At 34.0% G+C, this 16634-nt stretch overlaps 1 protein-coding gene and 1 long non-coding RNA gene across 3 annotated transcripts; one reads left to right on the plus strand and one right to left on the minus strand.

Annotated features, from left to right (window-relative positions):
- Positions 1-8439: 8439 nt before the first annotated feature.
- On the minus strand, positions 8440-13955 carry LOC114411782 (chorismate mutase 3, chloroplastic-like). 2 transcript variants are annotated; one of them, XR_003666526.1, is made up of 7 exons: positions 13705-13955; positions 12293-12515; positions 12112-12198; positions 10869-11012; positions 10403-10532; positions 9162-9254; positions 8930-9067 (listed from the first exon to the last, which is right to left on the minus strand). XR_003666526.1 is itself a non-coding variant. In XM_028375477.1 (6 exons), the coding sequence occupies exons 1-6, from the start codon at positions 13863-13865 to the stop codon at positions 8831-8833; spliced, it is 945 nt and encodes a 314-aa protein (XP_028231278.1). In that variant the 5' UTR covers positions 13866-13935; the 3' UTR covers positions 8440-8830. The 2 variants fall into 2 exon arrangements, 1 of the variants encoding a protein (XP_028231278.1); XM_028375477.1 differs by lacking the exon at positions 10403-10532 and having other exon boundaries at positions 8440-9067; positions 13705-13935.
- Positions 13956-14345: 390 nt separating this feature from the next.
- Positions 14346-16284, plus strand: LOC114402255. Its single transcript, XR_003664406.1, has 5 exons — positions 14346-14574; positions 14668-14885; positions 15135-15203; positions 15466-15534; positions 16076-16284. It is a non-coding gene; the product is annotated as an uncharacterized LOC114402255 (long non-coding RNA).
- The last annotated feature ends 350 nt before the right edge of the window (positions 16285-16634 follow it).

The following is a 16634-nucleotide window of genomic DNA, read 5'->3' on the forward strand; positions in this document are numbered from 1 at the left end:
AGTTGAACTTCTCATAGGGTAAAACTTTTGTGAGCATGTTTGCAACATTCTCACTAGTAGATATCTTCTTAATAGCAATAGCTTTACTATTGATCATATCTTGAATGAAGTGATACTTGACATTCACATGCTTTGTTTTGTTATGATACACTTGGTTTTTGTTCAAACTCACTGCACTTTGACTATCATAGTGTACTACAGTGATTTATGGCTCTTTCACTTGAAGTAGTTTTGAAATCAAGCCTCTTAACCATAGTGCTTCCTTTAAAGCTTCACTAGTTACTATGTATTCAACTTCAGTAGTGGATAAGGCCACTATTGATTGCAAATTAGCCCTCAAACTGACTAAGTTTCCAAACACCTTGAAAGCATAACCACATATCCTTCAGTAATAGGAACTTCACCTTGATTAACATATTTCAGTCCAACATCAATGGTCTCAGATATGTACCTCAAAACCCATTTAGCAGCCTCCCAATGCCTTTTGTCTGGATTTGCCATAAATCTGCTTACCACACTCATAGAGTATGACAAATCTGGCGTATAACAAACCATGGAGTACATGATACTTCCAACAACACTAGCATATGACACTTTCTGCATATAGGCTATGTCTTCATCAAACTTTGATTCTTGTTCCTCAGACAACTTAAAGTGTTGTGCTAGGGGAGTGGTAAGTGACTTTGCTCCCTTTAAATTGAATCTTTCCAAGACCTTTTCGAGGTACTATACCTGAGATAGGTACAACACTTTTTCCTTCTTATTCATGGTTATTTCTATACCAAGAATCTTCTTAGCATGTCCAAGATCTTTCATCTCAAACTCTAGATTTAACAATCTCTTAACTCTAGCAATTTTAATCATGCTTTGGCTGTCCAATAACATATCATCAACATAGAGTAACAAGTAAATTGGTTTCCCATTCTTGTGACATTTTCAGTACACACAACAATCATAAGCACTCCTAGAGAATCCAATTTTAATCATATAATCATCAAAACGCCTATACCACATCCTAGGAGACTGTTTAAGACCATATAAGGACCGATTAAACAAACATACCTTTTGTTCATCACCCTTTTTGACAAAACCAGTAGGTTGCTTCATTAAATGGTCTCATCTAGCTTTCCATGCAAAAAAAACTGTTTTGACATCCATCTGCTTAAGCTCTATATCAAAATGAACTACCATAGCAAGAAGAACTCTTATTGAACTATGCTTTACCATAGATGTTAACATTTCTGCAAAATCTACTCCTTCCTTTTGAGTAAACCCACGAGCTACTAGCCTAGCTTTGAACCTTGCACTTTGAACTCCTTCAACACCTTCTTTCCTCTTGAATAGCCATCTGCATCCAACAATTAACTGCCCTTTAGGATAATCCACAAGTGTCCAGGTTTGATTATGTTCTAAAGAAGCCATTTTTTCTTCCATAGCTTCAATCCATTTTGAATTGTCCTTGCTACTTATGGTCTCATCATAGGAATGAGGTTCCTCCTAATCTTCAATCTCCTTTCCAACTATTAAATCATAAGAGATCAGATCTGCATGACCATATCTTTCAAGAGGTTTGGTTGTCCTACTTTCCCTGTCACTAGCCAACCAATAATCCTGAGCTACTTTTTCATTTGCTTGTCCAGGTGCAGGGACACACTTGTTTCTTGCCCCAATTGATTCCTCATAAGTCTGAGTAGTCAGACTCTCTTCAGACTTCACCGGAACCTGTGAACTCTGACTTCCACTAGACTTGAATGGCATAATTAAATTTTCCATTTGTAGTTCATTAAACATTACACCTCTACTGATGATGCACTTCTTGTGTCCAGGTTCCAAACACCATAGCTTGTATCCCTTTCCTTATGGATAGCTTATGAAGATACACTTCAAGGCCCTTAGTTCCAACTTATCCTGCTTTAGATGAGCATAAGCAATACAACCAAATGTCTTCAACTCACTATAATTAGCTTTCATGCCACTACAAGCTTCCTGTGGGGTTTTAAAGCCCATGACAGTTGATGGACTTTTGTTTATGCAATACACAACAATGCTTATAGCCTTTGCCCAAAAGGACTTTGGCAGACCAACATGATTTAACATACACTTAACTCTTTCAAGTATGGTTTTGTTGAACCTTTCCACCAAGCCATTTTGTTGTGGTGTCCCTTTCATAGTTAAGTGCCTAGCAATAATATTCTATTTGCATAAGGTTTTAAACCTTTCATCACATAATTCAAGTCCATTATTTGTCCTTAATTTCTTCACCTTTCTTCCTGTTTGAGTTTCAACTAAAATTTTCCATTCTTCAAACACTTTGACAACTTCATTCTTGTGTTTTAGAAAGAAAACCCAAACCTTTCTAGAGAAGTCATCTACTAAGGATAAAAAATACATTGCCCCTCCATGTGACTCGGTTCTTGATGGTCCTCATAGATCTATATGCACATAATCAAGAGCTTCATTGCCGGAATAAGTGCTGGTGGGAAATTTTTGCCTCTTTGCCTTGCTCAGCACACAATGCTCACAAAACTTTAGTGGCTCAATCCTGCCTTGCCCTAAAACACCTTGTTGTGCTAACTCATCCAGCCCTTTCTGACTGATATGTGCCAACCTGTGGTGCCATAACTGTGTGTTGTCATCAATTACAATATTTGCAGAATCAACAAATAATTGTTTGTCCAACCAAGGAATACAATCCATTCTTCCTTACTCCTCTCATGATCAAATTCTTCCCCTTATAGATTTCAAGGCTACCACGACCACACTTGTAGCCATGACCCTTCTTGTCCAATATGCCTAAGGAAATCAGATTTTTCTTCAATTCTAGAACATGTCTCACATCTTCTAACACTCTCTCTATTCCATTGTGCATTTTAATTCTTAATGAACCAATCCCAATAACCTTACAAGACTTGTTATTTCCTAGTAGTACAATACCACCATCTATTTGCTTGTAACTTTCAAACCAACCTTTATTGGGGCATATGTGGAATGAGCACCCTGAATCCAAGATCCATTCCTTTTGAGAATCCTTTTCTGATACAGCAAGAACCTCTACATTGTCATATCCTTCTTGAGTCATAGCCATATTTGCATTGTGCTTGTTCCACTCATTGAACCTTGACTTGTTTGGGCAGTCTTTCTTGAAGTGTCCCTCTTTGTCGCAGAGGAAACATTTCTTCTTCTTATTTTTATACTTTGATTTCTTATTCTTGAAATCCTTCTTTTGATTCTTTTTACTTGCAATGAGCCCTTCAACAATATTTTCCTTCTTGGAGTCATTCTCCTTTTGATTTTCTTTTGAATTCAACACAGCCTTGACCTCATCCATTGATAGAATGATGTTTGGGAAGAAAACTCAATAGAATGGTGGCTTGATCTTCATCATTTATCTTTACGTCAATGCTCTTAAGGTCCAAGATGATCATATTGAAATCATCCAGATGTTTCATCAAGGGCTTGTCATCCTCCATCAGCAAAGCATACAAACATTTCTTGAGATATAATTTGTTTGCCAGGGACTTCTTCAAGTACAAATCCTCTAGCTTATCCCAAACCGCCTTGGCAAACTTTTCTTTAGCCTTTTCCCAAAGCACTTCATCTCCAAGACTGAGTAAGATTGCACTGTGAGCCTTCTTTGTCACATTTGCATGTCTCTTCTCTTCTATCTTTGCGATTGCTTCCTTTAAAAGTGCTGCATCCAAGCCTTGATGAAAGAGCAATGGATTCATCTTCACCCGCCATAGGCTAAAATCATCTATTCCACCAACAAATTTTTCTATCTCCATTCTTGCAAGAGCCATGGTTTTCTTCCTTCTTTTCTCTTAGGATCTCAACTCAGCTATTGATACCACTTGAATTTGTTGTGAAAACAAAAAATTGGGAACAAAATGGAGCTATCTTCTTTTATTAACAAAAAAACATAACTTATATACATGTGATAACATGCCTTTTGTTATTAACAAAATAACAGAAAAATAACTACCTAAGACTGTCAACTAACCCCCCAACTAACCAACTAATATTAGACCACATACAACACAAACAGGTGCCAATCATTTTCTATGTTGGTGGAGAAAAATGGGCAGTGTGTTGGGCATTCAATTCCATGCTTGATAAGCCTTTTCCTTGTTGGTAAATAACCTCTTAAGAATCTCCAAACAAAATGCTTTCTTTTTGGTGATTTCTTGAGCTTCCAAATAGTCATCCATGGTCCAGGAACTTTCAAGTGGTCATTATCAATGATGTTATTCATAATAGCATGATAGAAACTTTTAATATTGTAAGAACCATTGTTATTGTACCTCCAAATTAACTCATCCTCTGCATGAATGTTGAAGAGTGGCATTTGCTAAATTCAGTTGGAGTTTACAGCATCAAAAAATGTGTCAACAAGATCTATGTTCCAAGCATTTTTCTCGTGTTCAATAAGGTCACCCATATTTAGATCTTCAAGACTAGATATAAGAGGAGATGTGATGCATTGGTGTCCTTGGGAAGATGACACAACTGGTTCCAAACTTTGACAGAGAAGTCATTTCCAAGTCTTCATTTCATACCTTCCTTCACCACTACTCGTGAAGCATTGATACTATGTAAAACAAAACTTGGATTATGTCTAAGAGGAGCATCCAATTTTTTTTGATGGAAAATATTTAGCTTTGAAAACCTTAGAAACAATAGTATCATGGTTGGTCATCAGTTTCCAACCTTACTTCCTTAGCATGGCAAGATTAAAAGCATGAAAGTGCCTAAAATTCGTACCTCCCTGATTTTTTTTCATTGTTAATTTTCCCAATCTAACCAATGCATTCCTCTTGTTGATTGCTTTTTATTTTCCCACCAAAAAGAAATCATTATGTTATCTAATTCATTTTGTATAGTGGAAGGAAACAAAAAAAAAAAAAAACTCATGCAATAAGTAGGGATGGATTGAGTAGCTGACTTTATGAGAATTTCTTTACCAGCCTTTGAAAGAAATTTAGTGGACCAGTGATTGATGTGATTCTAGAGTCTGTCTTTGAGGTATCCAAAAATAGTTTTTTTCTTTCTTCCAATGTTAGATGGTAGCCCGAAGTATCTACCTGATCCAATCATTTCTGAAACTCCCAAAGAAGAAGATATTTCATGCCTTACATTTGTGGGAGTGTTGGAATTGAAGAAACTTTTAGATTTATGGAGATTGATCATTTGGCCTGATGCTTGCCTATAAGAATCCAAAATGTTCTTTAGAATATTTGTTTCTCCTTCATCTGCCTAGCAAAAAAGAAAATAGTCGTCAACAAATAATAGGTGTGAGAGGATAGAAGATCCTCTGCACACCTTCACTCCATGGATTTCACCTTTCCTCTAACGATATTTTAGAAGTGATGAGAGTCCCTCAATGCAAAGAATAAAAAGGTAAGGTGATAGTTTGTCGCCTTGCCTTAAACCTCTCCCTGGAGATATGTGCCCAACTAAATCACCATTTTGTTAGAATAACCAAAAATCTAGAAAGGGGAGGGGGGTGAATATATTCTTTTCAAAATATTTACCTAATCGTTATTTAAATTCAATTAAACCATACCCTTCATTGTAATCAAGGTTTTCTCAAAAAATTGTTATGAAAAATTTTCAATCAATGAAAACAATTAATACACAAACAAATGAAAAACAAAGTTTTATGTCCCTTTCATATCAATTCCATTATCAAGATTGATAAACAAAATAAAGGTTTAGAGAAAGAGAGAATCACACTTAGAATTTATACTGGTTTAGTCCTCAAGAGGACTTACATTCAATTGTTCTAAGACCCCTTAGAACTTCCACTAATAGAGAACCAAGTACAAAACCATGCACATGCAATTCCCTAAAATTCTACTCTTCCCTTGAACCCTACAAGAAAAGGATTAGAAGTTGAAACCCTATCAACTAACACAAACCGTTGATAACCCTAATCAAGATCAAAATTTAGAAAGTAATCGAAATTAGATTGAATACACCTTGATGTGCATATCACAACATCTTCAAGCTTTTCCTTTGATTATCAAACCATCATGAAGAATGAATGAATCTTGATCAACATGAATCCCTTGTGGAAATGCATAATACCCTTAGATGATTCTTAGAATGTGTTTTCTAAAAGATAAGATCGAATCAAGAGTCACTAATGATTTAATCGATTATCAAATGTGGTATTTATAATTTTAACAGATAAAACTGATTTAATCGATTATCAAATGTCGTAATTGATTAATTCATTAATCGATTATCAAATGTGGTAATCGCTTAATTCATTCGAATCCCTCTTTGTTCTACATTTCCAGAAACATGGTAATCGATTACAGATTGTGGTAATTGATTATCTCATTTCAGAAAGAGCTTCTCAAGTTTTTTATGGTTAAGAAATGAATTTTCAAATGTGGTAATTGATTATTTCAACACATGAAGAACTCTAAAAGTTTCCAGACAGTCTAATCAATTACTAAATGTGGTAGTCGATTATCTTGAGCCACAAAGACTTCATTCTAGCTTATGTAATTGATTAATTAAAATGGTAATCGATTCATTTGATAATTCTTGCCAAATTTCAAGAGAAGTGAATTTTGTTCCTTGTAGTAACAGTTTGTAATTGATTACTTGGTAATTGATTCTTAGCTTGAAACAAATTATTGAAATAAGTAGTTACATCAGGCAGATCCTTGAGGTTATGGACCAAAGTTCCATCCTCATGAGTGAGAGAAGAAATGATATTTGTGGTTTTCCAAACACTTGCTGATTTGTAAAATTTTTGAATTGATATCTCCATCTTTTGGTCATAGAACTTTTGCCCCTGACACCAATATGACTACTCTTGAGATATAAGGATTTTTAGCTTTCTTGGATCTTTGGAAAAAACGTAAAACATCATTAGAATCATGTGATTGGCGGATAACATCAAGCTTATGTCTACAAACTTCAATTTGGTCTTTGTATTGCCTTCTTAGAGCTCTACTCCAATTGTTCATCTCTTTGGTGCAACGATTTATTTTTGAAATAATATCATTAGATCAGGTTCTAAGAGCCAAAAATTTTCAAACCTGAATTTTTTCCTGAAAAACATTTTTTTAATGTGTCTAGGTGGAGGAGAATTATTTTGTATTGCTTTGGAACAAAAAAAAAAGCAAAAATTACTGCTTAGCATACTTCCCTGTTCTCACCTACTTGCATGCCTTCATTTTTGGGTACCGCATTGCCTCTATACAAGACCATCTTAAACACATCGACCTGTGAAATGTGAATATATGCAGGGGGGAAATGCTAACAATCAATAGCAAATATAACACATTTTTTAAAACTTTTTACCCATCTTTACCAAGCTCAAGTTGCCTAGCGTATTTAATTTAATATTGGTCACCATAATAATGAAGATATCGACTACCTCCATTCCTATATATCAGATCCTTTCAATTTATTTACACCCTTTAAGAAAAATGATTAATTTGATTAATCACATTAAATTTATCAATAATTTTTATTACTCTTCCAAGATAATGCTTCATTTCTCTCTTCATATAATTGCTTTTCACCTAATTAACTAATGTGACTTCTTTTATCCTCCAATCCTAATAAGAGAGAGTGTAATTAATTAAAGATATTATAAAAAACAAATAATTAATGCATCAAACAATTAGAAGATATTTTTATAAAAATAGACAAACAATAAAGCAAAACAGGTCTTATATATAGGACACAGGTAGCATAATTAAATTATCAATTATTAGATATATCTTAGATCTTATACTTATATAGTTGTTTTTGGTAGGAAAAAAACAATATTTTTAACTGGGAATTGGTTTGGTGACCGACCGAACACCCCCATAAAACTGGAGCATTTTAGAATCAGAGAGAACCGGTCAAACCGGTCTAAAACCAATGTTGAATCCGTCTTTTCAATTTTTTTATATACATTTTTATTTTTTTATTTAATCAAAAGTATTTTTTAGATAAATAAAAATACATACTTAAATATATCATAGCATAAATTATTTTGTCAATTATGATTAATTTTATCTTATGAAACATATAATTTAATCATTTATAATTTTTTAGATCCTAATTTTTTATATTCATTAGTTTATTACTTAAAATATCATATAATATTAGCAAATATAACCAGTTCAACTATAGTTGAACCATTGAACTTTGAATCAATATCTTCACCCATTTAATCACTAGTCTCATTTTAAAAAACATTGAAAAAAAGTGATAAAATGGAGAGACATCGCAGTACCATAAGGAAAGTGGCAATAACACGCTGAAACTATCAACAAATGTCCACTTAGAAGATTACTAAACAAGTTTGAATCATAAGTATTTCTATCCAATTGCATTTACTCAATTAGGCACTAGGCACTAGGAGATCTGCTTGGAGAGAGTTGTCCACCAAGCAAGAAAGTGGCATAAAAGCTTTAAGGATTCAAATCCACACATAAAAAAAGGGGGAGTTTGTACGGAATTCTTAATCACTTGTCTCATCCCACATTGAATTGATAATATCAACTGCATAATTGGGAGGCTGTGGACAATATGTCCTTGTTGAGCCTAAACACTTAGATAAGCATACCATCCATACATTAAGAGATGTTTTTAAGTGCGCTTATTTGTATACAAAGACAGTTATCCTTATTTTGTCTTGCTGTTTGACTTAAGCATTAAACTAGCTTCATAAATACTCACCCATCTCTAACCAGAAAAGCACCATTGTTGTCCAGTGTTAAGCTTTACAAAGTAGTCTAAGTGTCCCAGGCCATCCCTTACTGATAACTACAAATACCCTACCATGCATATTCTGTTTGGGTCATCTTTTCTTTGTTTAGTCAAGTCTTCTCAACAAGTACTCTACCTGCACTTCTTTTGTGAGAGGCATTACCCAATCTCCATAAAGATTTGCAATCAAACTTGGCTTGATTTTATACACAGGAGTGGCTATATCGCCTGTTTCACCGATCTTCACCACCTGGCCATATTGTCTTGCCTTAATTTCTACCCTCTTCTTGACTAATTCCTCCACTGTTTCATATGTCAACAAATCCAGCAAAAGTTTCCTGTCCTGTGAAGCATGGATTAATGTAGCATCAGAAAATTAAGTATGGTATCTAGAATCACAATGGAAAATAAAATGAATCAGGTATGCAAAAGTTTACTTTCGCTTCAATGGCAGCTACATATTCAGAAGGGGCATCTTGAAACTTTGCCTCAGCAACAAATTTGCCATAGTGGATTCTTTTTGAGAGAGCCTGTAATGGTGCCGAAGCATTATAGCGAAAACTCGGAATTTGTACTGAACTACCGTTACATGATTATGATATCAAATGCTCAGAGAGTCAAGAATGGGAATTAAAGGACCACTCACTTGATGCTCTTACACTATTGAGTACAGTGAACTGTTATTAATTGTAAATTTCTTGTAAAGTTTATTAGCAGCTGTTCTTTAATCAACTTTAGAAAGTAGAGCTAGAATATTAAAAACTTAGCTAAATCATTTTGTTACTCAGGATACTTAATGGACCATGTTTCAGAAGTCAATGAGCTGAACGTTATATTAGTGTTTAGGTGCATATACTCTACATTCAGTACTAAGTGCAACAGAAGTGAGCTTCTTTTGCACACAAATTGATACTAATGGTTAAAACTGTCTAAGCACCATTAGATTTCAACTTTGGGATAAAAGATCCTTAGCAAGTTCTTGCTGAGGCTTGTGGCATGTGCGCAGCCTTAGAATCAACCTCCTCTCCCTCTACACTTTATTATTACCTAGAAAAAGATCCTTACAAATGAATTGAGTTTCTTAAGTGTACATGAAGGAAAGCATCTAAGATAAAAGAAATACTTACAATTAACAATATTATTATGATGTAATGCATGATGATGTGAAACAAAATACTATCCCAACGGTCCTTTTTAGACTAATAGTAAGGTCAAGTGTTATTATAGTAATAGTATTACTAGAAAAATCCCAAACGCACAAATACATTAAGACTAATAACCCGAACTAGATAAGAAAACAAATCAGGAAAAATAATATTAGAAAAATAACTCCTCAGTGCTTCCTCAATGACTAACTGATGTAATGTAAAATCATTCATAAGCCTTGGCCTTCCGCCATTGATAACATTGATTTCAGAACAGGGCAGGGTTAGCCTATGCATCATCCATGTTTCAAGCCAAAGGACTCGTGTGAGGGGACATGTTTAAGATGTAATATAAAATCATTCATTGCTCTTTTATGAGGGGGTGTGCTAGAAAAAAAACTAATCACCAAGGCACAACTTTACCGTTAGGCCAGGGTATTCTTAAAATTTAGGAGGAAGGCATGATGGTGTCTCACTTCAAGGCGAGAAAGCCCCCAGACTCAAAGAGAACTTATAAAGGTAGTTATATTTACCTCGCTCCAAAGAGATGAGAGAGAGCACGAATTTGTGACCTGTTATAGGCAAGACCCTTGCTCCACTAGACCAACCCCTTAGGAGGTGAGCTAGAAATGTAACAAAAAAAAGACATCCATGCTCCTTCACCTAACAACACAAGTTTTTATGGTATAGGGATTGATGTTTGTGAGAATTAGCATGAAGGGGAATGTTGAGAAAGTTAAATATTATTATATAATTAGGATAATATTAATTTTTAAGTAGGTGCTCATGGACTTGTAGTAGGAAGGTGAAAGGTGTAAAGTGTAATTGTTTCCTGCTGGTCCAAGTTTTAGTATAAATGACGCGCTAAATTTATGATTTTGTATATAAACAATCTAAAACCTCTTTAGTGAGTTTATTGTAACTATCACACTTCAGCTTCTTATAGAGTTTTGAAAATAATAAAAAAGTATTCTATAACACAAGAAGCTTAATTAGTACCTGCAAGCAAAGAGTGTCGCAAACAGCAACAGATCCACAGTTATCATCATCTCCCGCTTTTACCAATCTTGGAAGGAGATCCTTCAAATACATATTCCAAATCTTATTGTTTATATTGATAGAATCAGCACAGTGATGCAGAACCTAGTATAATTACAAGGAACAATTGAAGGTAGATTAGTCAAAATATAATCAGAAATACAACGCATAAGCTAAAAAAGGAACACTATTTTCTTTTATTGACAGATAATCATTTAGTTAACTGAAGGAGTTACTATTAGGGAATAACTAAAATGTATGGACTATAGACAGGCATTGACAATCAAGTGGAAGAAAGTATGTTTTATAAAGTGGCTTGTATGTCCTCCATGGGCTAGGCTTGACATGCGACTTAATCCAAAAAACGCTCATGGTGCAGTGCACGCAAAGTTTGGTGAATCTTTAGCAATTTGACGGATTTTCTCTCGATTTGACCCATGACAGTAGGCCTATAATTCTTTGTAGATCAAATCAAGTTAAATTCTATGTCCATTTTTCTTCTCCCTATTTTACAATTTTATGACTTTATCTTTATGGACATATGAAAATATAATCGTAAACACAACATTTTCTTAGAGAAACAGATACAGGTATTGTTTCTTGAGTTTTGAGCACAGATGACTCACGTGTAACATATGGGCAACAAAACAATCAAGTATTCTTCATAACACAAAAAACTAAGTACACATGGCATTCCTATTGAAGCATTATAAGAATTTAATATTTTAAATTGAAGAGGTGATGCCCCCATTTTATACAGCAGCTGGTTCTCTCAAAATAAGAATTGAAGTTGCTTCACTTTTAAATGCGACATTAATATACTACATCCCTGGTGCAGCGGTAAAGTTGTGCCTTGGTGACTTGTTGGTCATGGGTTCGAATCCGGAAACAGCCTCTTTGCATATGCAAGGGTAAGGCTGCGTACAACATCCCTCCCCCATACCTTCGCATAGCGAAGAGCCTCTGGGCAATGGGGTACGAAGTTTTTAATATACTACTATGATTATGATATGCCAATAGGTAGTAAACAGTCTCTCATTCTCACTAAAAAGAGTAAGTACAAGCACAATCATTAACCAATCTTCACCCATCTATCTTATAAAAAAAAAGGGAAAGCTTAACTATTCTCATGAGGCTAGAAGAAGGAAACCTGTTTCTCACCAAATGAATTTTTATCTAATGAAAGAAGATAGAATTCCAAAACCTGCGGGTACTGCAAAGGTGGAAGCACTGGCTCAGGTAAGCATTCAGGGAAGAAAGCATGCTCATCCGGGCTCTTGTATCTTCCCACCTATTTCCAAAGGGAAGCCAAGCAGAATCAGTTAAATGATGATTTCATGACTCTTTGCTATTCCATATTTTTACTGTCTCAGAATTGTAATAACCTGTGAATGAAGCTTTTCAGTTTGCAAGACCATGTACTCAACCAAAGACCCATTAAAGCCATCCATGAAGAATGCATCTTTGTCATATGCATCTGCATTGTAAGAATACTTAGCTCTCTCCAAAAGACTGACTATTATGCTATCCTCCTGCCTAATCAAAGAGTTCCTGATGCCGTCTAAAGTCAAGGTCTTACTCTCATCCACCCTCTTTTTACCAGTATGTCTATACAAAAAGAAACTGTTCAAAGTTGATCTACATGATAGCAAAATACTATCCATTTCTAAGGTTTAAGTGAATCGAGGACTTAAATTATCATTATTTTGATAAACTCAAAAGAAAGGGAGGATTAACACATTGGGGTAAGGAGAACATAAGGAGAAATAAAGGGAATATTCGTGCTGATAGTCTAGAGGGAGATGGAGGGAATTCATTTGTAGCAAATGGCAATATAAATTGGAAGGATAAATTTTGGGAGGTTGGAAAGAATTCAGAGACTTCAGTTGTTGTAGTTTCTACCTAACTGCTGTAATTTCCATTTCTCAATGCTGAAATTCTAGATTCCAATCCCAATTTTCATAATGAAAGAGGTTTATATCCTTTTGTAAAAGAAACTCTCACTTGATCCCACAGAGGGACCTTAACAATTTAAAGATAAAGACATTCAGAAATAATATTAATTAATAAATCATCATTAAACCAAAAGCTTAAAGCATTGAGAGAGCATCGAAATGTTGAACATCTATATGTTTGCATTCTTCTGGTCAAAAGTCTCTAGCTGCTCTGTGGATAGGAGATTACAAGTGTGTGTGTGTGTGTGTATACATATACACATGCAGATATACATTATACTTTGTGTATGCATGCATTATAAACACAGAAAGAGAAGGACCTTATGTATGCTTATTTGTTCTTGAAAGCACAAGTTTTATGGCTGTATTTTCATTAATCAATTATGAATTGAGTGAACTGAAGGTAACCCAATACTCACTAAGTTCCATTATTTGGATTCTTTAACATAGTATAGAATGTAACATAATCCATTATTTAGATGAACTGTTTTGTGCATCTTCATCTGAAAACACGGGCGGATTAGAAATGACAAGATTTTTGGATACCCAGATTTCAAATTCAAATGAGTGAACTGAGATTGGTGACATCCATTCCACCATACCCAAATGCATAATGAAGGCCATAACATCTGAACCTACAAGAGATGTCTTTCGAAAGCCATAAAATTCATGAAGCGAAAAAGCCTTGTTCAGCAACAAAAGAGGACATAGGTTAGACAATTAGCTCACTGGGCATTATCACAACATTTATCAATGGCATGACACATAATAATCATGTATTGACTTTACAGAAACATAATAGAAATCATCGAAAAAAGGAAGCGTGGGTGAAAAAAAAGCACCTTATTGGAAAGGAAGGAGGGGGAGAAGAGGAAGCAGTTGAAGCAATGACTCGACACAATTTAATGGAAAGAGAGCTTTTGTTGAGAAAAATGGCGGATTTGGAAGGAAAATAAGATACGGGTATGCTACTACCATGGGGAAACCGCAACACTGCTTCCATTGTTTATTGCAAAAGTGAAAGTGATAACGACAGCGATAATGACTGACACAACAACGTAAACGAGACAAGCGGCGCTGAAATATGTCTTGCCAACATGGGTGGGACAGCTTAGATTTTTTTTTTTTTAAAAAACATACAAGATTTTTTTTTTACTAAAACACAATTTTCTGTTATCATCTATCGTTATACAAACAAGGCTCTGGATGTTTAGTGTCACGTTGCAGTTAACCCACTTTCCCGCCCAAAAATGTCACATTCTACTAAAGTGAATGACCTACAAAATGATGCGTTTCCAATTCCAAGTCTTTTCAATATGTTCTCTTTTTCCAGATGCGCTTGGGTAACCGAAATGCCAAACATTTATTGTGACACACGTTTTAACATTTTCATTTATTGTTGTACGTCTTTTCCTTATGTCGTCCTTCATAAATCTCAAGCACCATTTTTTTTTACCATTTTCACTCTCTCATTTCTCTCTCCCCAATTGCTATCTCTCCCTTCTCTGGTCTTTCTTTCCATCTTTTCATTCTCCCTGTTTTTTTACATCTAAAGCTGTGATTTTTTACATCAAAATTGTGATTTTTATCTCAGATTCCATGACAACGATATCGTATTTGCGTTCCTCTCCAAATTTTCATTTCTATATCGTGTTCTTGGTGGAAGAACACACCAAAGTTGTCATTTTGATCTCAAAACTCTTTGAGTTCAGGTTCGTTTTCTTTGTGACTTCTAACAATACAAAGGTTTAAATTTTTTTATTTTGTTTTCTGACTTCTCTCATTGCCTTCGTTATTGTATGCAGAGAAGGTGAAAGAACACTAAAGCTGCGATTTTTATCTCCAAAAAACTTCGATTTGTATCTCAAACAGATTTGTTTTCTTTGTTTCTCTGTTTACGTTTTCTTTGTTTCTTTGTTTCTTACAATACAAAAGCTTACATTTTTTTTAGTTAACCTCTATTTCATGCAGAGAAGGTGGAAGAGCACACTACAACTGTAGGTTTTATCTGAAAACTCCACGAGTACGGGTTCATTTTCTTTGTTTTTTTGGTTTATAGTTAAATTTTTTCATCTTCGTTAGCCTTCTCAAATGTGTTCATTCTTTCTTATACCCATTTTTTTGGGGTTTTATGATTTTTTGCAAGACAAAAACTTTAATTCTTTTGGGTGTTCTCCCTTTATTTTGTTTTCTGAGTTCTCGCACTACAAAAAGTTTAAATTTTTTTATTTTATTTTCTGACTTCTCATAATACCTTCGTTATTGTATGCAGAGAAGATGGAAGAAGACATTAAAACTGTGATTTTTATCTACAAAAAGCTTCGATTTTTATCTCAAACAGGTTTTGTTTTCTTTGATTCTCTGACTACGTTTTGTTTGTTTCTTTGTTTCTCACAATACAAAAGCTTAAATTTTTTTGTGAGCCTCAGCCTTCTCCGATGTTCCACTTTTTTTGGGTTTTATGATTTTTCGCAAGACAAAAGCTTTCATTTTTTTGGGTGTTCTCCCTTTATTTTGTTTTCTGAGTTCTCACACTACAAAAAGTTTAAATTTTTTTTATTTTGTTTTTTGACTTCTCACAATACCTTCGTTACTGTATGCAGAGAAGGTAGAAGAAGACACTAAAGCTGTGATTTTTATCTACAAAAAGCTTCGATTTTTATTTCATACAGGTTTGTTTTCTTTGATTCTCTGACTATGTTTTGTTTGTTTCTTTGTTTCTCACAATACAAAAGCTTCAATTTTTTTGTGAACCTGAGCCTTCTCCGATGTCTCACTTTTTTTGGGTTTTATGATTTTTCACAAGACAAAAGCTTTCATTTTTTTGGGTGTTCTCCCTTTATTTTGTTTACTGAGTTCTCGCACTGCAAAAAACTTAAATTTTTTTTGTGTTTATGAGCCTTCTACAATTTGCGTTTGCATTTTGGATTTATATTTGGACCATTGGGTAATTTTTTTTTATTTTTTTTATTTTTCGCAACCCAAAAGCTTAAGTTTTTTTGGGTGTTATGCCTTTATATTTTTTTTCCTTTAATGTTGGCTGAGTTATTTCAATGGGTTATATTTTTATATTTGTTCAATCCCTTTGAGTTAGACACTTTCAGCTTTGATTTTCAAATATATGACATGCTTTATTATCACATATATGTCATCCTTTATTTATATGGTCAGATGATTGAATATAGTAGTTTTGGACTTCTTTTTGGGTTACAGGGATTTCAATTTACATTTTGATGCAGAGGCTCTCAACATTCGCAGCTTGAATTATATTTATTCATTAATATAGATAATCAGGAAGCAGCAAAATTGGAGTGATGATGACCCCATTTGATTGATGAAGAAATTTTTATGTTACTTTGTTTTAACAGTTTAAAGTTGTAATTTAATAATTATGATTTCTAGACAATGTATTTTATTAATATTGTATTTTATTAACGATAGATGATATGAGTCATGTTGAGTGTTTGATCAAATCAATTTCATGTAGTTTTTTTAATGGTTGGATTTCATATATATACAATTTTATTATATATTTTAAAAAGAACAGTGTTCACGTTACTTTAGTTGAAACCTGTATAACAATAAATTATTGAATTAATAAATAAATTTTAGAGAAATAGAAAAATGTTAGGATGATGAGTTAACGTTTAATTTTCATTTTCAATCATAAAAAAATAATGATCAATTAGGAAGTTTGAGGGATTAATATTAAACTAATGTTAGTGCAACAACCTCTTTATTTTCTTTAATAGATTCCTAAGACCATTTATAT

Source organism: Glycine soja, chromosome 1 (genome assembly GCF_004193775.1).
Source record: "Glycine soja cultivar W05 chromosome 1, ASM419377v2, whole genome shotgun sequence".
NCBI lineage: Eukaryota > Viridiplantae > Streptophyta > Magnoliopsida > Fabales > Fabaceae > Glycine > Glycine soja.

What these genes read in the sequence shown, in the direction of transcription:
- LOC114411782 (XM_028375477.1), bottom strand. Translation starts at nt 13,865, where the DNA reads ATGGAAGCAGTGTTGCGGTTTCCCCATGGTAGTAGCATACCCGTATCT. An exon ending in CTGAAAAGCTTCATTCACAG is followed by an intron (nt 12,199 to 12,292) that starts GTTATTACAATT and finishes CTTTGGAAATAG; the next exon opens with GTGGGAAGATACAAGAGCCC. An exon ending in CACCTTTGCAGTACCCGCAG is followed by an intron (nt 11,013 to 12,111) that starts GTTTTGGAATTC and finishes TAATTATACTAG; the next exon opens with GTTCTGCATCACTGTGCTGA.